The following is a 21,018-nucleotide window of genomic DNA, read 5'->3' as shown; positions in this document are numbered from 1 at the left end:
CGCATAAATGGCGCACTGTCAGCTCGGACAAGGACTGCCTGGGGGGCTGTTTTGATTCGTCAAGGAGCCAGAGTGACTATCAAATGATTTCAAAAGTCTAGCTTCATTTGTCCCTATAACCATCTCATCTGCTTGTCTAACTTTCTCCTCTTCCTGCCTCTCTTTCCCCTCTCCTCCCTTGTTTACTTCCTCCCTCCTAATCTCCTCACTTTCTTTTCAACTGCAAAAGTAATATATACTTGTTTCCAAAAATTTAAACAAGACAGCAATGAACAAAATAAATGTGAAAATCTGTCACTACTTCACCCCCTGACAAATCCAGATCCAGAAGTATCTACAGTTTGGTTTATATATTTTCATAAGTTTTTCTATGTATTTTCAAACAACTCCATGTACAGTTTAGTGGTCTTAAACATTTTCAAAGTCTCACACTGCACTTATTGTGCATATTGCTTTCCCACATAACATATCAAAACATACCAAAGATATCCATTCCCTTTTTTTTCTTTTGAGATGGAGTCTCACTCTGTTGCCCAGGCTGCAGCACAGTGGTGTGATCTCAGCTCACTGCAACCTCTGCCTCCCGGGTTCAAGCAATTTCCTGCCTCAGCCTCCCAAGTAGCTAGGACTACAGGCACGCACCACCACGCTCAGCTAATTTTTGTATTTTTAGTAGAGATGGGGTTTCACCATGTTGGCCAGGGGAGAGGGGAGATGGGAGAGGAGAGAGGGGAGAGAAGAGTTCAGCACTTGAACTCCTAGCCTCAAGTGATTTGCCTGCCTTGGCCTCCTAAAGTGCTGGGATCACAGGCATGAGCCACAGTGCCCAACCATTTTTTTTTTGAGATGGAGTCTTGCTCTGTTGACCAGGCTGGAGTGCAGTGGTGCGATCTCAGCTCACTGCAACCTCTGCCTCCCAGGCTCAAGCAGTTCTCCTGCCTCAGCCTCCCAAGTAGCTAGGATTACAGATGCCTGCCACCACGCCTGGCCAATTTTTGTATTTTTAATAGAGACAGGGTTTTACCATGTTGGCCAGGCTGGTCTCAAACTACTGACCTCAAATGATCCACATGCCTTGGCCTCCCAAAGTGCTGGGATTACAGGCATGAGCCACCGTGCTAGGCCTCCATTCACTTTTGTGGGCATGGCTGTCCATGTGCAAGATGACTTATAAATGTAAATAACTGTGCCCAGGTTTGTGGTTAATTTAGCATCCAACCAACAACTTTGCATGTAGTAGATGTGTGACAAATATTTGTTAAAGAAAATAGGATCTGAGGCTAGGCACAGTGGCTCATGCCTATAATCCCAGCACTTTGGGAGGCCAAGGCAGGTGGACTGCCTGAGATCAGGAGTTTGAGACCAGCCTCACCAATATGGAGAAAACCCATCTCTACTAAAAATACAAAAATTAGCCAGGTGTGGCGGCATGCACCTGTAATCCCAGACCTGGGTGGGTAAGGAAGGAGAATCACTTGAACCCAGGAGGTAGAGGTTGCAGTGAGCCAAGATGGTACTGCTGCACTCAAGCCTGGGCAACAGAGTGAGACTGTCGAAAGAAAGAAAGAGAGAAAGAAAGAGAGGGAAGGAAGGAAGGAAGGAGAGAGGGAGAGAGAAAGAGAGAAAGAAAGAGAGGGAAGGAAGGAAGGAAGGAGAGAGGGAGAGAGAAAGAGAGAAAGAAAGGGAAGGAAGGAAGGAAGGAAGGAAGGAAGGAAGGAAGGAAGGAAGGAAGGAAGGAAGGAAGGAAGGAAGGAGAAAGAAAATAGAGTCTGAGTCTGACCAGACTGCTAGATCCAAGTGTCAGGTTCCTGGAAATGCAGAAGGTAGAGGAACATGTTAGATGATGCCAGAGGAACACATTTGCTAAATCTAGAGTAGACGGAATTTTACAGGACAGATTACATGGCTTCTTTAACAAATAAGCGACAAGAAAAAAGAGATGGATAAAGAGGAAATCTACAAATTAAAAATCTTAAGGGGCTAAAAATACAAAAATTAGCCTATCTTGGTGGTGCGCACCTATAATCCCAGCTACTCAGAAGGCTGAGGCAGGAGAATCACTTGAACCTGGGAGGCAGAAGTTGCAGCGAGCTGAAGTCATGCCACTATACTCCAGCCTGGGTGGCAGAACACGACTCTGTCTCAAAAAAAAGAAAGAAAGAAAAATTGAAGCAAAAATTATCTACTTACTTGGGGAACCATTTGGCATGTTCCTTCCAAGGATCATCTCCTTCTTCCCAATTTCCTAAACATCCACCACAGGAAAAACACTGTACCGTGTCCTGTTTACCTATATATGAAGGAAAATATTTAGATTGCCTGGCAGTGGCACCAGAGGGTATGTACACAGAGTTGATTGTTTTGTGCAGGAGCAAGACATGCTCCAGCGTGTCTGTGCACTCCCGATCTTATTGGCCTGAGTCTCCATCCACAGTCCCACCACCCGAAATGGGCCCCTCCACCACGGCCGCACTCCAGGTACAGAACCCTAAGCTGTGTAACTCAATATCCTTCCCCAGCTGCCTCCCAGAGCTGGTATGTTGCTCTTTGAGCTCTCAGGGTCAAAGTGATAGGGAAGCCGACTAACACCAGGACCAGCTGAAGTAATGTGCAATTAGAAAACCTATGTTTTAGCTTTGCCATGACATTTCGGTAGAAACATAGGCATGTTTCGTAAACTCTCTGAGCCTCCATGAACTCAGCTGTGAAATGGGAGAGAAAGAGGTAAATTCATTGGATAAGAATTAGTACTCACTCTATGCCTAGCATAAAGTAGGTACAGTACTCAGTAAATGATCATTGTTATTGTAAGAATTCTCATTTACGTATCATAACCCCCAGGGCAGGGCTAGGACAAACAAACAAAACCCTCCAATACTGCAGCAATGAGAAGAATCAAAGAAAGATCTTGTAAGAGCAGTAGAGGGAGGATGGGTGAGGAGACTGATATCAGGATGACCACATGAGTTATTTAATCTTTTCAGGGCCTTAAGAATACAGCCAGTATTTTCTAAGGTCCAAGTTTAAGGAGAAGTAACTTTCTTATTTTATGTATATTTGGCAAATTAACACAGGCTGTACTAAATATAAAATGAGCAAAAATAAAAATATTGACGTTGAATTTTGATAAACTAGACCTTATACCTAATATAACACATTTAACCAGGGAAGAAAGCTTAGCCAAATATTGCAAAAGTAATTGAAAAATGAAACCTAAACTTAAAACGCCAGAGAAACACTTCAGAGAATAATTTCAAGGTACCTGTAAAGACAAAACCAGCCTCTGAGAGCACACGTGGGGATATCCCTTGGGCGTAAAATGGCCAGTTCCTGAAGGATCCAAGTCTAGCCTCCTCTTCTTGGTACCTCATTTTACCTCCTCTCAGCCTGCTCCTCAGATTCTTCACCCTTATGTCGTACTTGGCAATGTTACCAACATCCTTGTTCAGCAGGAACCCACAGTCTGGATGAAACTTCTTGTGGTCTTCTATGGGGAGTCTCCTGAGGCTGGCACCAAAGAGGATGAGGCTACAGCAGAAGCACTGAACCCCAGCTTTTACGCCAGTGAAGTAAAACCCAGCAGCCGCCATCTCCTGCGGTGTCCATGAGCTGTACGGTTCATAGGTCACAAAAGTCTTTAACCTTTTTGCTTCACTGCGCATTTGAGAGTTGTAGCCTTTCCGCATTGTTGCCTGCACTTTCTGCTGATCTTCTTCCATTTCCTTTGCCAACTGAACTGCATCTATGCCCAGAAGAGCAGACAGCTCTGGCAGAAAATCGTAATCAAACTGGGAGATCCTCTCATCAGAGGCTTCCTGCTGGGTGGCCATTTTCTGAAAAGGGAAATAAAGCAGGTTGATCCCTTAGAGTAAGATTTTTCTTAGAAGAGCATTTCCCACTGTTTCTGAAGAAACCAGGAATTAAAGGAATGCCTGAAATTTCAACGCAAAAGAGAAATTGTTGGGAAAATTATGAAACATCAGTATTCGTCTACTTAATCAACAACTATTTACTAAGCACTTCCTATATATCAGGTACTGTGCTAGGCACTGGGGATCTAGCAACCAACAGGACAGACACCGATCTGCCTCCATTCACGAAGCTTTCCAGACATTAGCTATGGACACAATGTGGTAACACGAGCATATACTTACCATTTACATTAAAGAAAAACATACACAAAATTGGATAGCCTGGCAGCAATGATTTGATCAAATTACTCAGTTTTTAAAAATCATTATTTTGTGTTCAGTTTGAAGTCCCAGTGCTCTGTGCCAAAGCTGCAGATGTCCCACTATAATTATAGCCAGGGGAGATGGCTCATGCCTGTAATCCCAGTGCTTTGGGAGGCCAAGGTGGGAGGACTGCTTAAGGCCAGGAGTTTGACCAGCCTGGGGAACACAGCAAGATCCCATCTCTCTACATGTGTCTCTTTATATATATGCATATATATGTAATCTCTCTATATATATATTCTGTGTGTATGTATATATATATATAATATCACATTAATAAATACATATCTGCAAATTACTCCTTAATGGCTTCATGAATCTCCTCATTTAAGACATTCAGGCTGTTGCCATTTTTCTCTGTATAAACAAATGTTATAGGATAACTGAGTATCCTATAACAAAAAGTGTTTTTCCAGTCATTATTTTTTCCTCACAACAAAGTTTCAAGAGAATTCGAGTCAAGTCATATGTATATTTTTCAAGATTTTTATATATGTCACCAAATTGCTCTGGAGAATGGTGAAATGAAGTCCTTCATATTGTCAGAGTCCTGGTTCTCGCCCAGAATGTTCTCTGTCCTGGGTTTTCAGATCTCAAAATAATTTTATGTCCTTCCATTATAGAAGCAGTCCATTAAAGCCCAGTAACAGGCCAATGACTGTTTTTCAGAGGACATATACCTGCCGGAAGCCTCAGGTAACTTTCTAGTCCCAAATCCCCATGACCATCCCTGAGGGGCAGTCACAGGTTTGGTAAGAAGCTCCATGAGCGTGAGTCGGTTGCCGACACTGCTAACATCATTTGAACACTGAGGTGCTATGGCCCCAAAGGAATCTCTTCGAAGTTCCCAAAGAGTCTGCCATTTGTTCATTTTTCAAGGCTCCATATAAATTAGCTCCCCATTCCGTCTTAACTTTGAGAATAAGGGCCGGGCGCGGTGGCTCAAGCCTGTAATCCCAGCACTTTGGGAGGCCGAGGCGGGCGGATCACGAGGTCAGGAGATCGAGACCATCCTGGCTAACATGGTGAAACCCCGTCTCTACTAAAAATACAAAAAACTAGCCGGGCGTGGTGGCGGGCGCCTGTAGTCCCAGCTACTCGGAGGCTGAGGCAGGAGAATGGCCTGAACCTGGGAGGCGGAGCTTGCAGTGAGCCGAGATCGCGCCACTGCACTCCAGCCTGGGTGACACAGCGCGAGACTCCGTCTCAAAAAAAAAAAAAAAGAGAATAAGGGTTGATAAAATTCCCAAATGTGGTAGGTGATTTCTCCAGGAACTAAGAAATTGAACCAATTTTTGTGCCTTTTTCCTCTGTCTTGTAGGTAGCAACTTAATTTTGGATGTTTGGGAATGTTTCTAGTGGCTCTAGCCCAAGTAATTTCTTTCTTTCTTTTTTTTTTTTTTTTTTGAGACAGAGTCTCACTGTATCACCCAGGCTGGAGTGCAGTGGCGAGATCTTGACTCACTGCAACCTCTGACTCCCGGGTTCAAGCAATTCTCCTGCCTCAGCCTCCTGAGTAGCTGGGATTTCAGACAGATGCCACCAAACCCGGCTAATTTCTGTATTTTTAGTAGAGACAGGGTTTCACCATGTTGGCCAGGCCGGTCTCCAACTCCTGACCTCAAGTGATCCGCCTGCCTTGGCCTCCCACTCTTGTTCTTGTCATCCAGGCTGAAGTGCAGTGGCACTTCGGCTCCCACACTGGGATTACAGGCATGAGCCACCACATCCAGCCTAGCCCAAGTAATTTCTAAGAATTTTACCATTTATACTAAGCCTTGCATTTTAGCCAGGTAATCAGCCCCTCCCTGGTAGTTACATGATTAACAAGCACTTCCAATTCAGTCTTAGCTGGATATTTGGATTGAGAGATTAACATTATATCATCAATATAATAAGACATAGTATTAGCCAGGTGCAGTGGCTTATGCCCATAATCCCAGCACTTTGGGAGGCCGAGGTGCGCAGATCACCTGAGGTCAGGAGTTCAAGACCAGCCTGGCCAACATGGTGAAACCCTGCCTCTACAAAAATATAAAAAATTAGCCGGGCATGATGGTGGGTGCCTGTAATCCCAGCTACTTGGGAGGCTGAGGCGAGAGAATCACTTGAACCCAGGAGGCGGAGGTTGCAGTGAGCCGATATCTTGCCATTACACTCCAGCCTGGGCAACAGAGTAAGACTCCATCTCAAAAAAAAAAAAAAAGATACATTATTTTCCAGTGAAATCAAATCTAAGTTGTTCCTCATTACGTTGCAGCAATAAGCAAGAGAATTTAAATGTCCTGTGGGAGCACCTTAAATGTACATTGGTGGCCTTTTCACACAAATGCAAATTGGTTACGATTTTCTTCTGAAATAGGAATCAAATAGAAAGTAAGTGGCCCGATGTGGTGGCTCACACCTGTAATCCCAGCATTTTGGGAGGCCAAGGTGGGAGGATTGTTTGTGGCTAGGAGTTTGAGGCCAGTTTAGGCAACTTAGTGAGACCCTTGTCTCTACAAAAAATTTCAAAAATTAGCCAGATGTGGTGGCACAGCTACTTGGGGAGCAGAGGTAGGAGGATCACTTGAGCCCAAGAATTCAAGGTTACAGTAAGCCACGATTATGCCACACACTGTTCATTTTATGAAATCTCTTTCCTCAAAGGCATCCCCATTCAGATGTCGTATCCGTTCCAATAATACATCAGGGAGAAATTACAACAATTACGCAATTATATTGCATCATTGAATTATATTGAAATATAATTCACTGGGAGTAATGCCTCATGCCTGTAATCTCAGCACTTCAGGAGGCCAAGGTGGGTGGATCACCTGAAGTCAGATGTTTGAGACCAGACCGGCCAACATGGCGAAACCCCATCTCTACTAAAAATACAAAGAAACAAACAAAAATATTAGCCGGGGGTGGTGGCGCGTGCTTGTAGTCCCAGCTACTCGGGGCCAGCCATGGTGACTCACGCCTATAATCCCAGCACTTTGGAGGCTGAGGCCAGGAGTTTAAGACTAGCCTGGCCAACATGGTGAAACCCCATCTCTACTAATAATACAAAAAAAAAAGAAAAAGAAAAACCTGGGCATGGTGGTGCATGCCTATAATCTCAGCTACTCAGGAGGCTGAGGCACGAGAATTATTTGAACCCAGGAGGCGGAGGTTGCAGTGAGCCAAGATCATACCACTAAACTCCAGCCTAGGTGACAAGAGTGAAACTCTATCTCAAAAAAAAAAGAAAGAAATGTAATTCACCCATCATAAAGTTCACCCATTTAAAATGAACAACTCAGGGTGTGGTGACTCATATCTATAACCCCAGTGCTTTGGAGGCCAAGGTGGGAGGATTGCTTGAGGCCAGGAGTTGAGATGAGCCTGGGCAACATAGCTAGACCCTGTCTCTAAAAAAATTTTTTAAAAAGAAAATGAAAACTTAGCTGCGCACGGTGGCACGTGCCTGTAGTCCTAACTACTCGGGAGGCTGAGGTGGAAGGATCTCTTGAGTCCAGGAGTATGAAACTGTGGAGAGCTATGATGGCACTACTATACTCCAGTCTGGGAAACAGAGTGAGGCTCTGTCTCTAAAAAAAGTAAATACAATGTACGGTTCAATAGATTTCAGCGTATTCATAAAGAAGCAGAACCATCACCACAATCAATTTTAGAACATTTTCATCCCCCCAGAAAGAAACGCTATGCCCATTAGCAGTTGCTTTCCATTTTTCCCATTACCCTCCTACCCCTAGGCAACTACTATGCTACTTTCTGTCTCTATAGATTTGCCTACTGGGGACATTTCATATAGATTGAATCAAACAATACGTGGTCCTTTGTGTCTGGTTGCTTTCACTTAGCAAAACGTTCATGTTGGTAGAGGTGCTTAAAAAAGAAAATAAAGCCGGGCGCGGTGGCTCAAGCCTGTAATCCCAGCACTTTGGGAGGCCGAGACGGGTGGATCACGAGGTCAGGAGATCGAGACCATCCTGGCTAATACGGTGAAACCCCGTCTCTACTAAAAAATACAAAAAACTAGCCGGGCGCGGTGGCGGGCGCCTGTAGTCCCAGCTACTTGGGAGGCTGAGGCAGGAGAATGGCGGGAACCCGGGAGGCGGAGCTTGCAGTGAGCTGAGATCTGGCCACTGCACTCCAGCCTGGGCAACAGAGCGAGACTCCGTCTCAAAAAAAAAAAAAAAAAAAAAAAAGAAAAGAAAAAGAACAACAAAAAAAGGAAGCCAAATTCATCCATGTTGTAATGTTTTAGTACTTCATATTCCTTTTCATTGTCAAATGATATTTCATTATGTGGATATACCACATTTTATTATTATATATACCATATTTTATTCCTCAACCCAGTGGATATGTGGATTGTTTACACTTTTTGGCTATTATAAATACTGCTGTGCACATTAGTGTACAAGTTTTTGTATGGACATTTTTCACTTTTTTTTTTTCTTGAGACAGGGTCGCGCTCTGTCACCTAGGCTGGAGTGCAATGGCTTGATCACCATCCATTGCAACCTCAACCTCATAGGCTGAAGCGATCCTCCCACCTCAGCTTCCCAAGTAGCTGGTACTATAGGAGCACACCACCATTTTTTATAGAGACGGGGTGTGGAGGGTGTTTGGGGGGGTCTCCCTATGTTGGCCAAGCTAGTCTCAAATCCCTGGGCTCAAGTGATCCTCCCACCCCAACCTCCTAAAGTGCTGGGATTACAGGCATGAGCCACCACACATGGCCCATTTTCCATTACAGTTGCATTGTCATATTAAACTAATTAAGTTAATTGCCCTTTAATTTTCTATTAGCAGGTAGAACAATACATTACGCACCATGGTCCAATGATGACAACAAAGTTCTTCACCACTCCGGGCATTTTATCCACACCAATGTAAATGTCCTTAGGTCCCATAGCACCGAGAAACTCTGCTACCCTTTTCTTTACACCACACTGCTCTAAAGCGACTGTAGATTCTGCTTTTGCATCATCCTAAAGGTTTATTTGTTTAATTCATCAAGACTAGGATACATTAGAAATCTTGGCAGGGCACAGTGGCTCACACCTGTAATCCCAGCACTTTGGGAGGCTAACGCGGGAGGATTGCTTGAGCCCAGAAATTTGAAACCAGCCTGGGCAACAAAGTGAGATGGAGTCTCGCTCTGTCACCCAGGCTGGAGTGCAGTGGTGCAATTTTGACTCACTGCAACCTCCGCTTTCCAGGTTCAAGCAATTCTCCTGCCTCAGCCTCCTGAGTAGCTGGGATTACAGGCATATGCCACCATGCCCAGCTAATTTTTTTTATTTTTAGTAGAGACAGGGTTTCACCATGTTGGCCAGGCTGGTCTCAAACTCCTGACCTCAGGTGATCCGCCTGCCTTGGCCTCCCAAAGTGCTGGGATTACAGGCATGAGCCACCATGCGCAGCCCTTTCCTTTTTTTTTTTTTTTTCTAAGAGACAAGGGTTCACTCTGTTGCCAAGGCTGTAGTACAAGTGCAGTGGCATGATTCTAGCTCACTGCAGCCTCAGATTCCTAGGCTGAAGCGATCCTCCTGCCTCAGCCTCTCAAAGTGCTGGGATTACAGGTGTGAGCCATGACACCTGGCCTCCTTTCTTTTGAATGATATTAATCTGTTCATCATTCAGCACAATTTGGAGCAAAGGAGCTAGTAAGTCTTCAACAGCCTCTCACTTCATCCTGCTTCCCCAGTAGTAGGGTCACACAAAAAGTCCACAAAGGTGGAGGCCCTCTTATCACAGCATCAATCATCACTTAAGTCAAAGAGATAAAATTAAGGGATACCTTAGTTTCATCACAGAACCAATCCCAATGTGCTTGCTTGCATTCTCAATGTTTCAGTCACCTCTAGGGAGTATTTCATCTAATAATTATGGGTGTAATTGGGCAGTTCCCCCTTACAAGATATGTTTTATGTACTCCCACCTTTGTCCAGCTCAACCGATTTGGAATTTGCCCAGCTAACCACATTCCGGCAAAAGCTGCAGCTAATTGAAGATCTTCAACGAATTCAGCTAATGAAGACCAAGCACACCTCGTATACATGTACATTCATTTGAAGGTACATTTGACAGTACCTAATACAAGGAAAAGAGCTCCTTTGTCATTCATGTATATCATGTCCAGCAGTGGTTCTGCAGGAAGCTCTGTCAGTCCACAGGCAACTTAACTCTTGTGTAGTTCCCTGTTTCAGTTGTCTCTTGATGCCCTCCCACTGTAGTTTCTTTGGTAATTATCTACCAGATGAGGGTCACATTCCCATTAGAAGAAATATCTGCCCAACTCCCCTTTGGCATCATGTTCCTTCCCTTTACAGAAGGAACTTGGTGGATTTGGCAACGCAGGGCTCTTTTTTAGTTACTTTCATTTTTGCCAAAGCAGCCTAACCAGCTAGGGAACTGGATTCTTGGCTGACTTCCTCTGTGTCTGGATTTCTTTTTAAATCTATTTAACTATTTCCTCTTGCTCTGCATCAACCACATTCAAGTTCCATTGCCATCCCTTTCTTCCCATTGAGAGCTGTAGCACTTCAGCAAATTCAAACAGGGATTCCCCAGCAACCAGCCTGGCACCGGTGGCTCTAAATCTTCCCCACTTTTCATCTTTCTCCCAAAGCCTTAGCTATCATTTAAATTATAAAGTAAAAAACTGGGGGGCCAGGTGCAGTGGCTCACACCTGTAATCCCAGCACTTTGGGAGGCTGGGACGGGCAGATCACTTGAGTTCAGGAGTTCAAGACCAGCCGGGCCAACATGGCGAAACCCCATCTCTACTAAAAATACAAACAAATTAACCAGGTGTGGTGGTGCAATGCCTGTAATCCCAGCTACTCGGGTGGCTGAGGCATAAGAATTGGTTGAACCCAGGAGGCAGAGGTTTCAGGCTTCAGTGCCACTGCACTACAGCCTGGGCAACAGTGTGAGACCCTGTCTCAAAAAACAAAACAAAACAAAACAAAAATCTCGGGCCCGGTGCAGCTGCTGACACCATAATCCCGTCACTTTAGGAGGCCGAGGCAGGCAAATCACTTGAGCCCAGGAGTCTGAGACCAGCCCAGGCAACATGGTGAGACTCCATCTCTACAAAAAAATAATTTTGCTTAAAGTTAGGCAGCTGTGATGATGTGTGCCGTAGACCCAGCTACTCGGGAGGCTGAGGTGCGAGGATCTCTTAAGCCTAGGAGGTTGAGGCTATATAGCCATGATCGAGACACTGCACTCAACTTGGGCGACAGAGTAAGACCCTGTCTCAAAAACAAACAAACAAAAATTTAATGATCCTATTCACAGTACCCTCGTCATCAATTACACAGGTTTGGATAATTGAAAAGACTCAGAGGACTCTTCATAGTATACTCACCTAAGGCTTTAATAAAGGTAAAGGATAGATTAAAAAACAAACAAACAAACAAACAAAACCTCCAACAAACCAAAAGTCAAGTGAAACACCAGGCCCAGTTCCTAGGGTCCTTTTGCAGACACAAAGGATGTGGAAAATGTGCTTCATCTTTAAGTAATGAACCAGCTAGATACATGCAAGACACCTTGGTCTCAGGAGAACCGTAACCTCATCTGAGGCTCTTTTATACTCCTCTGATGAGGTAGCCAACACTAGCTTGCATACCAGGGCTCAAAACCAGAAACAAGCTGGTATAGTCAAGCTGGGGCAGTGGCATGCACCTGTAATCCCAGCTACTTGGGAGGCTGAAGTGGGAGGATCACTTGAGCCCAGAAGTTCAAAGCCAATGAGATTTCATCTCCAAAAAGAAAGAAAGAAACAAGACACAGGCTGCTTCCTGATCTGTCTCCCACCCCAGCACAGGACTCTATTAATCACTGACTAGTACATTTCATTTAGGTTTGGCCAAGGAACAGCACCAAGGCTTCAGGTGTCCCCAGAGATGAATGAGTACAGGGTTGCAGCAGACCAGCAGACATCGATCCTGTCTGACACAACAAAGCTTGGTGGTCAATCATGCCAGTCTAGAGGCTGTTTCTGGGGGAGGAGAAGTAATTTCCAAGGTCCTTTCCAGGCTAATATTCTTTGACTACAGTGCTAAGAGTGCCACTGAGGTAACTGTGCCATGGAGCTAGGATTTAAATCCAAGTCTGTGTGACTCCAGTGTCTGTCCTGTTTCCTCCATACCATTCTGCCTCCAAAGAGAGAAATAATAGCAAGACAAAGAAGGGGCCATAGGTTTAGGTGTAGAAGAAAATCACCTTTGCCACAGATGGTAATTTACTTACCTGAGGTTTATCCAGTTTTAGTCTAATGGAGGAGAATGCAGGCCAGGGGAAGGAAAGTACGAGGCTGAAGTACAAATGCTCTGTTCCTCCTTTAATAGGAGGCAGTGAGAAAATATTTAAGGAACTGAAACGCAAAACAAATTGCGCAGTCATAGATGTTAACAGTAAATGCTCTAAGGTCTTGAGTCAACAGGATCCAATCAGGACCCAAGGGGAGTAATGAAACCTACGGAGTCTCACACCAGAAGTATTTTATTCTAGTTTTTTTGTTTCTGTTGTTTTTGAGACAGTGTCTCACTCTGTCGCCCAGGCTGGAGTGCAGTGGCACGATCCTAGCTCACTGCAGCCTCAAGCTCCCAGACTGAAGCGATCCTCCTATCTCGACCTCCCAAAGTGCTAGGATTATAGGCATGAACCACCACACCCGGCCTTTCTTCTAGTTTGTTGAGATTGGTTAACAGTTAAGGTGCTCGTGTCTTATTTCTGTTACAGTAACAGTTTCTATCTTTCTGGTAGCTTTTAGGATCTTTTCTCCTAAGTGTAGATCTCTCTACATTCATTGGGCTGGGTATTCAATGGGCCTTTTCAATCTGAACTCTTGGGTCTCCCATCAAGCCTGGGAAATTACCTTCTATTATTTCTTTGGTAAGTTCCTACTGTCTGTTACTCTCTTTTTACTCTTTTGGTATTCCCACTGTTTAGGTGAGAAATTAATTGATCACTTTTTTTCCCCCATATATTATTTTCCTACTTTCTTAGGGTCTTGCTCTGTCATCCAGGCTGGAGTGCAATGGCACAATCACAGCTCACTGCAGCCACCACCTCCTGGGCTCAAGTGATCCTCCCACCTCAGCCTCCCAAGTTGCTGGGACTACAGACATGTGCTACCATGCCCAGCTAATTTTTAATTTTATTTCGTGTAGAGATGGGGGACTCACCACGTTGCCCAGGCTGGTCTCACACTCCTGGGCTCAAGTGGTCTGCCGGCCTCAGCCTCCCAAAATGCTGGGATTACAGATGTGAGCCACCACACCCAGCTGTCCTCTCCTTTATATTCCAGCTCTCCAACCGTAGTTTAAAATTTCAGCAATTAAAATTTCCCACAGCTCTTTCTTTTCTGTTATTTTCATAGTGTCAACTTTGCCCACACTGGTTCTCCAGGTCAGCTAAGAGAAAGCAATGTGTTCAATTTTGGGGGCAGCAGGGAAGACTTAATTTTTTGCCCCAGGGTAAACACTTGTGTGTCAAATATTCTGATCATGGGGTAGAGGGAACTGACTGTCCCACGCACAGGCTTCCAATTAGTCCCTCAATTTTCAGCCCTTCATGTCACTCCAGCGCTCCTTCCTACCTGACATCATGTCCACGGTTACTCCAAGCTTCTTCATAGGGCAGATAGTCTCTCATAGGAGACTCCATACTCAGGAAGCGGTTTCCTTGGGCTGCTTCCTTCATGACTACTAGTCCGTTTAGTTTCTGCTTTCCAAGAATGTGTTAAAATATTCTGTGCTACTGGTCCCATTTCTGTTTTATTTTTTTTTTTACCTGTAAGCTCTGTTGGACTTGACATTCCTATTTTCTTAATTTTCCTGGGTTTATACTTTTAAGAATCAGCAATATTGTGTATTACCAAAAACACGAATTAAAATTTACATAGCGTCTATAAAGGAAAAACCATTTCTCTACTCACATTTCTGACATCAAATATATGAGTTTTCCACCAACCAATTCTCCGCAGACAGCAGCTGAGTGTCCTACAATTTTACTCAATTCTGATGCTAAGTAACCAGAGTTAGTGCAGACCCCACGGGTTAGGGGCTCAGCCCCCAAGACTGCCCCCTACTTCGGATGCCAGCCACAACTATTAGAAACCCAGGGTACCCACACTTCTGTCCAAGTTCACTACAAATCAAGGGCATCTGCAACCCCCTCAGGTTCAATAATTTCTTTCTTGGGGGTTGGGGAAGTTTAGGAGCAGAGGTTTAATAGGCAAAAGAAAGAACAATGAGAACAGATCTCTCCCTTCTGAGGGGCTTCCGAAAGGAAAATCCGGCCCGCGGTGGACTGCACCAGTTTTATAGGCAGGCCTGAGGAGGCGGTGTCTGATTTGCCTACAGCCCACAGGTTGGTTTGACCAGGTGTGACGTTTACATAGCGCCAGGGGAAGGCTGGTCACCCCACCCGAATCTTACTATGACAAAGGGCAGAGTGACCTTGACATGCCATGTGCTTTCCAGAGCAGGGGCAGAGAGTGATGCTCACTGTGGTGGGGGAGGAGACCCTCTGTTCCTAGAAAATCACAACAGCATGCCCCTGTGCTATATCCCCGGTTACTACAGCATTCCTTGTTCTTGCCTAACAAGATTATTCCCTGAACTGTAAAACTCCCGCAGCACTGCATACAGAGGGAGGATAGGAGACACGGTGGTCGTGGACAGGAAATGAGGGAATTATGATAGGAAAGTTGGAGGTCCTGTTGCCCACACCCCTTAGAGTGGTCGGAGGCTGGGGTGAGTCCAGAAGCCTTCGGATGGCACCAGGAGACAGCCCCAGCCAGAAATCCTCCGTTGCTCCAGGACCTCTTCCAGCCCCACACGAGGGCTTGGTCCTCCGTGAAAGGAAACTGGTTCAAACATGGCCAATATGCCCAGCAGCCCGTGGGTACTTGGGGGTTCTCCATGTTCTCCCCAGCAAGCCTGTCCCCCGAGACTTGTAAGGCCGGCAGGCACGCCCATCATTTTTAAACGGCTAATTGTTGAAGGCAGTTTTCCCATTCACAGAAGCAGAAGGGGGCCCAGTATTTGGTTTGGTCTGATTCTAAATGGAGGCCCAGAGCCTCGAAATCAAAGGACAGAGTTGAGGTCCGCTCCTCTACTCACCTTTCCAGTGAATACACCTTGGAATCCCAGACGAAGTCCCCAATATGAAGTGGCATTGTTGTCTGGGGTCAGTACCCGGGGTTCGTCGTCTCACACCAAGAAGGTTAAGGACACAGATACGCACGAGGAGTGGGTTTAGGAGCGGAGGTTTAACAAGCAAAAGAAAAAGGAGAACAGCTCTCTCCCTTGCGAGAGAGAGGGGCTTCCGAAAGGAAAATCCCAGTTTTGATCATTTCTTATAATGGCTTACAGAACTCAGAAACTGTACTTATGTTTACTGATTTATTGTAAAGGATACAGATGAACAGGCAGTTGAAGAGGTACACAGGGCAAGGTCCAGAAGGGTCCCTGGTGAACACAGGACCTTTTGGCTTCTTGCAGTTTGAGGTGCATCGCCTTCTTGGTATGTAGTTAGGGTTAACCAAACCAAAAGCTCTCCAAACCTGCGGTTTATTTTTTAATGGAGGTGCCATCACTTAGGCATGATTGGTTAAATTACTGGCCATTGGTGGTTAGTCAATCTCCAGCCCTTTTACCCTCTCTGGAGGTCAAGGGGTGGGGCTGCAAGTCCCAGACCTCCAATCATGCCTTAGTCTTTCAGGGCATAGCCGCCATCCTGAAGTTGTCTAAAGGATCCCAGCCACCAGTTAGCTCATTGTCATACACTCTTATCATCTGGAGATTCCAAAGGCCTTAGAAGCTCTTGTGTCAGGAACCAAGACCAAGTATTCTAATAAAAGATGTTTCTATCACCCCTGTCACTCAGGAAATTACAAGGGTTTCTGGAGATCCGTGCCAGGAACTGGATGAAGATCAAATATATATATTTATTATATCACAATATTGCAGCCTACTACTTGCCAGGGACAATTCTAAGCACTTTACATGTGTCCACTTAATTCCTTTAACAGTCCAAATCAGCTATTGCTATATCTCCATATTACAGATAAGGAAACTCAAGCACATAGAGGTTAAGGTTAACCAGGTGATCTGGCTAGTCTGTACTTTTACCTGATGTTATGCTGCCATACAGACTAGAATTTTTTGTTTGTTTGTTTGTTTTTGAGATGGAGTCTTGCTCTATTGCCAGGCTGGGGTGCACTGGCATGATCTTGACTCACTGCAATTTCCACCTCCTGGGTTCAAGCGATTACCCTGCCTCAGCCTCCCAAGTAGCTGGGACCACAGGTGCGCAACACCACACCCAGGTAATTTTTTTTGTATTTTAGTAGAGACGGGGTTTCACCATGTTGGCCAGGATGGTCTTGATCTCCTGACCTTGTGATCCGTCCGCCTTGGCCTCCCAAAGTACTGGGATTACAGGCGTGAGCCACCGCGCCCGTCCTATTCCTACATATTTACCCAAGAAAAATGAAAACACATGAACACACAAAGATTTATACAATAATGTTCATAGCAACTTTATTCATAATAATAACCAAAAAATCAGAAACAGCCCAGTGTCCACTGGGGATAAACACATGGATAAACAAAGTATCCATAAATGAAATACAGGTGGTAAAAAGAAGCAAAGTATTGATATATGCAACAACTGAATAAGCTCAAAAACATCATGCTAAGCAAAAGAAGCCATACATATTTAATTTTTAAAAATTGTATATAACAGACAAATCTCATCTACAGTGACGGAAAACAGATCAATGTCACCGGCGGCTGGAACTCCTCAGGAATACTGACCGCAAAGGAGCCCTTCTGGAATGATGAAGATGTTCTCTCTCGATTGTGGTGGTCGTGGCATGGGTACAGAACACTTGTCAAAAGGCATGGAATTACTCAAAATGGGAGCATTTTTACTGTATGTTAATTATAACTCAATAAAATTGATTTTTAAAAATTCTAACTACATATATAAATACACTAATGTTTACAGAGCATTAAGAGAAGTGAAAAAGGCTGGGCGCAGTGGCTCATGCCTGTAATCCCAGCACTTTGGGAGGCCGAGGCGGGTGGATATTGAGGTCAGGAGATTGAGACCATCCTGGCTAACATGGTGAAACCCCGTCTCTACTAAAAATACAAAAAAAATTAGCTGGGCATGGTAGCGGGCGCCTGTAGTCCCAGCTGCTCGGGAGGCTGAGGCAGGAGAATGGCATGAACCTGGGAGATGGAAATTGCGAGCCGAGGTCGCGCCACTGCCCTCCAGCCTGGGCGATAGAGCAAGACTGTCTCCAAAAAAAAAAAAAAAAAGTGAAAAAATAATTCCATGTTTGAGATTTGTTTTTTAATAAGGTTACCTGAATTTGTTTTTTAAGTTTAGTAGAATTCTTTTATCAGGACCTGTTTTTAAGTTACCTACGTACCTCTGTAATGGGATTACAGGCAGTAACTCTCACACTTCAACATTTATCGTGACCACCTGGAGGATTTGTTAAAGCAAAGACTGCCAGACCCATCCTCAGAATTTCTGATTCAACAGGCCTGTGATGGGGCTCAAGAATTTGCTTTTTTTTTTTTTTTTGAGATGGAGTCTCACTCTGTTGCCCAGGCTGCAGTGTAGTGGCGCAATCTCAGCTCACTGCAACCTCCTCCTCCCGGGTTCAAGTGATTCTCCTGCCTCAGCCTCCTGAGTAGCTGGGATTACAGGTGCCCTCCACCACGCCTGGCTAATTTTTGTATTTTTAGTACAAACAGGGTTTCACCATATTGGTCAGGCTGGTCTCGAACTCCTGACCTCGTGATCTGTCCACCTCAGCCTCCCAAAGTGCTGGGATTACAGGCGTGAGGCACCGCCCCCGGCCAAGAATTTGCATTTCTAATGACTTCTTGTGTGATGCTAATGCTACTTACTGATCCAAACACTACATTTAGAGTCACTGACTGTAGAGATCCTTAAAAGATCCCTAGTCCTCCAAAGGTCAATTCTTAGTGCTTAAAACTTGAACTAGGCTGGGCACAGTGGCTAACGTCTGTAGTCTGTAATCCCAGCACTTTGGGAGGCCTAGGAGAGAGGATCGTTTGAGGCCAGGAATTGAGACAAGCCTGGACAGCACGACAAGAGTCCCTCTCTTAAAAAAAAAAAAAATCAGCCAGGCATAGTGGTGCACGCCTGTAGTCCTAGCTACTGGAGAAGCTGAATTGGAAGGATCACTTGCGCCCAGGAATTCAAGGCTGCAGTGAGTTGATTGTGCCATTGCACTCTAGCCTGAGAGACAGAGTGATACTGCCTCAAAAAAATAAAAATTTAAATTTAAAACAGAAACACAAAAAACCTAAGCTAAATTATCCCCTAAGGCCGGCCACGGTGGCTCACGCCTGTAATCCCAGCACTTTGGAAGGTCCAGGTGGGTGGATCACTTGAGGTCAGGAGTTCCAAGACCAGCCTGGCCAACATGGTGAAACCCTGTCAGTACTAAAAACACAAAAATTAGCCAGGCATGGTGGTGCACGCCTGTAGTTCCAGCTACTCAGCAGGCTGAGGCAGGAGAATCACTTGAACCCAGGAGGCAGAGGTTGCAGTGAGCCAAGATTGTGCCACTGCACTCTAGCCTGGTTGACAGAGCGAGACTCTGTCACAAAAACAAAAACAAAAAATAAATAAATAATCCCCTAAGAGGAGTATATCCCAGGAAAGTATAACACCTGAAACTTATAAGAATATCTGCCCTGATGATAAGTGATAGAAGAGACAGGCCAGGCCAAAGTTTGTAAACTGGTGGCCTGAAGATATTTAGCCTCTGTGTTTTTCTAAATTAGATGCCAACATCTCAAACTTGGGAGAATTCACTTTAAAAATTCAGTTTTTACGGCTGGGCATGGTGGCTCAAGCTTATGATGCCAACACTTTGGAAGATGGAGGCATGCAGAGTAATTGAGCTCAGGAGTTCAAGACCAGCCTGGGCAACATAGGAAGACGCTGTCTCTACAAAAAAAACCTTTTTTAAAAATTAGCCAGGCACAGTGGCACACACCTGTGGTCCCAGCTACTAGGGAGTCTGAAGTGGGACCATCACTTGAGTCTGGAAGGTCGAGACTGCAGTGAGCCATGATTGCACCAATGCACTCCAGCCTGGGGAACAGAGCAAGGCTTTGTCAAAAAAAAAAAAAAAAAAAAAAAAATTCCAATTTTTAGTTTAAGTATCATTCCCGGAAGAAAAAAATAGGCTGGGGCCAAATAATGGTTACCTCACTTTAAAATCTTTATTTTTACGTTTTTCTGAATTAAGTAACAAAATTTAAAAGATACAAAAGGATCTACAGTGAAAAGTACATCTCCCTTCTATCCCTGATCCCCAGCCTCTCAGAGGCTGCCTCCTTTAGATGGGATGGGTGCCTTCCAGATGTCCCCACTGTGCATCAACTGGCCCCCTTTCACTTATCTGCATTGTCTGCCTGACCCCTTTAGACATCTGAGCTGCCTCCCAACCCACTTTACCACGCCTCTCCTGCATCCCCACAACACCTGGCATGTCGTTAGCACTTTCACACAAGCTTCTTTACAAGGCTGTGTCTTTTCAGATGGGGAGATTCACAGATGCATGAGGTTAGGTTTACTTCTTTTGAGTATCTACATTCCTGATAACTAGGATTGTGTCAGACTTACGGCAGATGTACAAGTTTGTTGAGTGAATTAATAAATGAATGAATGGGCAAATTGTGTATTGTTTCCAGGGTCCTGAGGTGTGACACAAATAGCAATTCAGTCAGGTGAAATCAATAATTTAAATCCCTTCAGGATCCCAGCTGAGTTCCCAGTCCATCTTGTAATACTTCTCCCCAGAACAGACTTAGATTACCTGGAAATAATGAATCCTCTGCCCTTACAGAACTGGATCCAAAGCGGGTACTAGGGCACTCTAAGACTACTTCTCAGAAATGTGACAACCTCCTGTACCGTTTTTCTCCTTACTACAGGGCCCAAGGACTGAAACTTCTTACCTTTTCTCCTAAACTCTGCCACCCACTAATGGCCTCCAGACTGGGGTTCCACTCACCCACTCCCCAAGGGCTGACTGCACCCTTTCTTTGTCACCACTCATGAAATCATTTCATGCTATGAATTTGCCAGCCATTCTAGAGATACAGCTGAACACAGACATGGCCACAAACATGAGGAAGTTATAAAGTATTGAGAAATCCTTCTAGAGGCGGATGCAATGCCACACCACTGAGCACGAGATCTGGCTTCCTGAGCAGTTACCAAAGGATATGACACAGCCCTGTGGGCAAACTAGGATCAATGGGAAATGGAAGAACTTAAGAAGAGTAAGTTACTTCTCCCTCCTCCCTTCAACGGACTGCTCAGAGGGGCAGTTTCTCCTTATAAACCTTCTGGAGAAGCCCCACACTCTAAGTGAACACACTTGCTGGGAGGCTCCTATATCTCGTCACAGCTTGTCATGAAGTCCAGCCACTGCAGTAACGCAATGCATCACGTTTTTCCTTGCCTTGCTTTCCCTTTTCTTCCACACTCTCACCCCCCTAGATCTGCCCCTTCCTAATAAAGTAACAATACTTTCGTCTTTGCCTCAGGTTCTACTTTCTAGGGGACTTAAGAAATTGTTGTTGGCCAGGTGTGGTGGCTCATGCCTATAATCCCAGCACTTTGGGAGGCCAAGGCAGGTGGATCACGAGGTCAGGAGATCGAGACCATCCTGGCTAACACAGTGAAACCCTGTCTCCACTAA

General features: G+C 44.9%; 1 protein-coding gene across 3 annotated transcripts in view; it reads right to left on the bottom strand.

Moving 5' to 3' along the window:
• Positions 1-16,171, bottom strand: part of NAIP (NLR family apoptosis inhibitory protein) — a 54,208-nt gene extending 38,037 nt beyond the window's left edge. Inside the window, exons 1-5 of one of the 3 annotated variants that reach the window (XM_025387686.1) lie at positions 15,672-16,171; positions 15,374-15,462; positions 12,495-12,618; positions 3,263-3,833; positions 2,191-2,290 (exon numbers count right to left, since the gene is read on the bottom strand). In XM_025387686.1, coding sequence (XP_025243471.1) covers positions 2,191-2,290; positions 3,263-3,833; positions 12,495-12,618; positions 15,374-15,429 — 851 coding nt within the window. In that variant the 5' untranslated portion in view covers positions 15,430-15,462; positions 15,672-16,171. Of the gene's footprint in view, positions 1-2,190; positions 2,291-3,262; positions 3,834-12,494; positions 12,619-15,373; positions 15,463-15,671 lie in introns of those variants that run through there. The other 2 variants (XM_025387687.1, XM_025387688.1) reach the window with 2 other exon arrangements.
• Between the last annotated feature and the right edge of the window lie 4,847 nt (positions 16,172-21,018).

Source organism: Theropithecus gelada, chromosome 6, assembly GCF_003255815.1.
Source record: "Theropithecus gelada isolate Dixy chromosome 6, Tgel_1.0, whole genome shotgun sequence".
In the NCBI taxonomy this organism is placed as follows: domain Eukaryota; kingdom Metazoa; phylum Chordata; class Mammalia; order Primates; family Cercopithecidae; genus Theropithecus; species Theropithecus gelada.
Note: the sequence above shows the minus strand (reverse complement) of the source record. Positions and strands in the feature narration are given on the sequence as shown.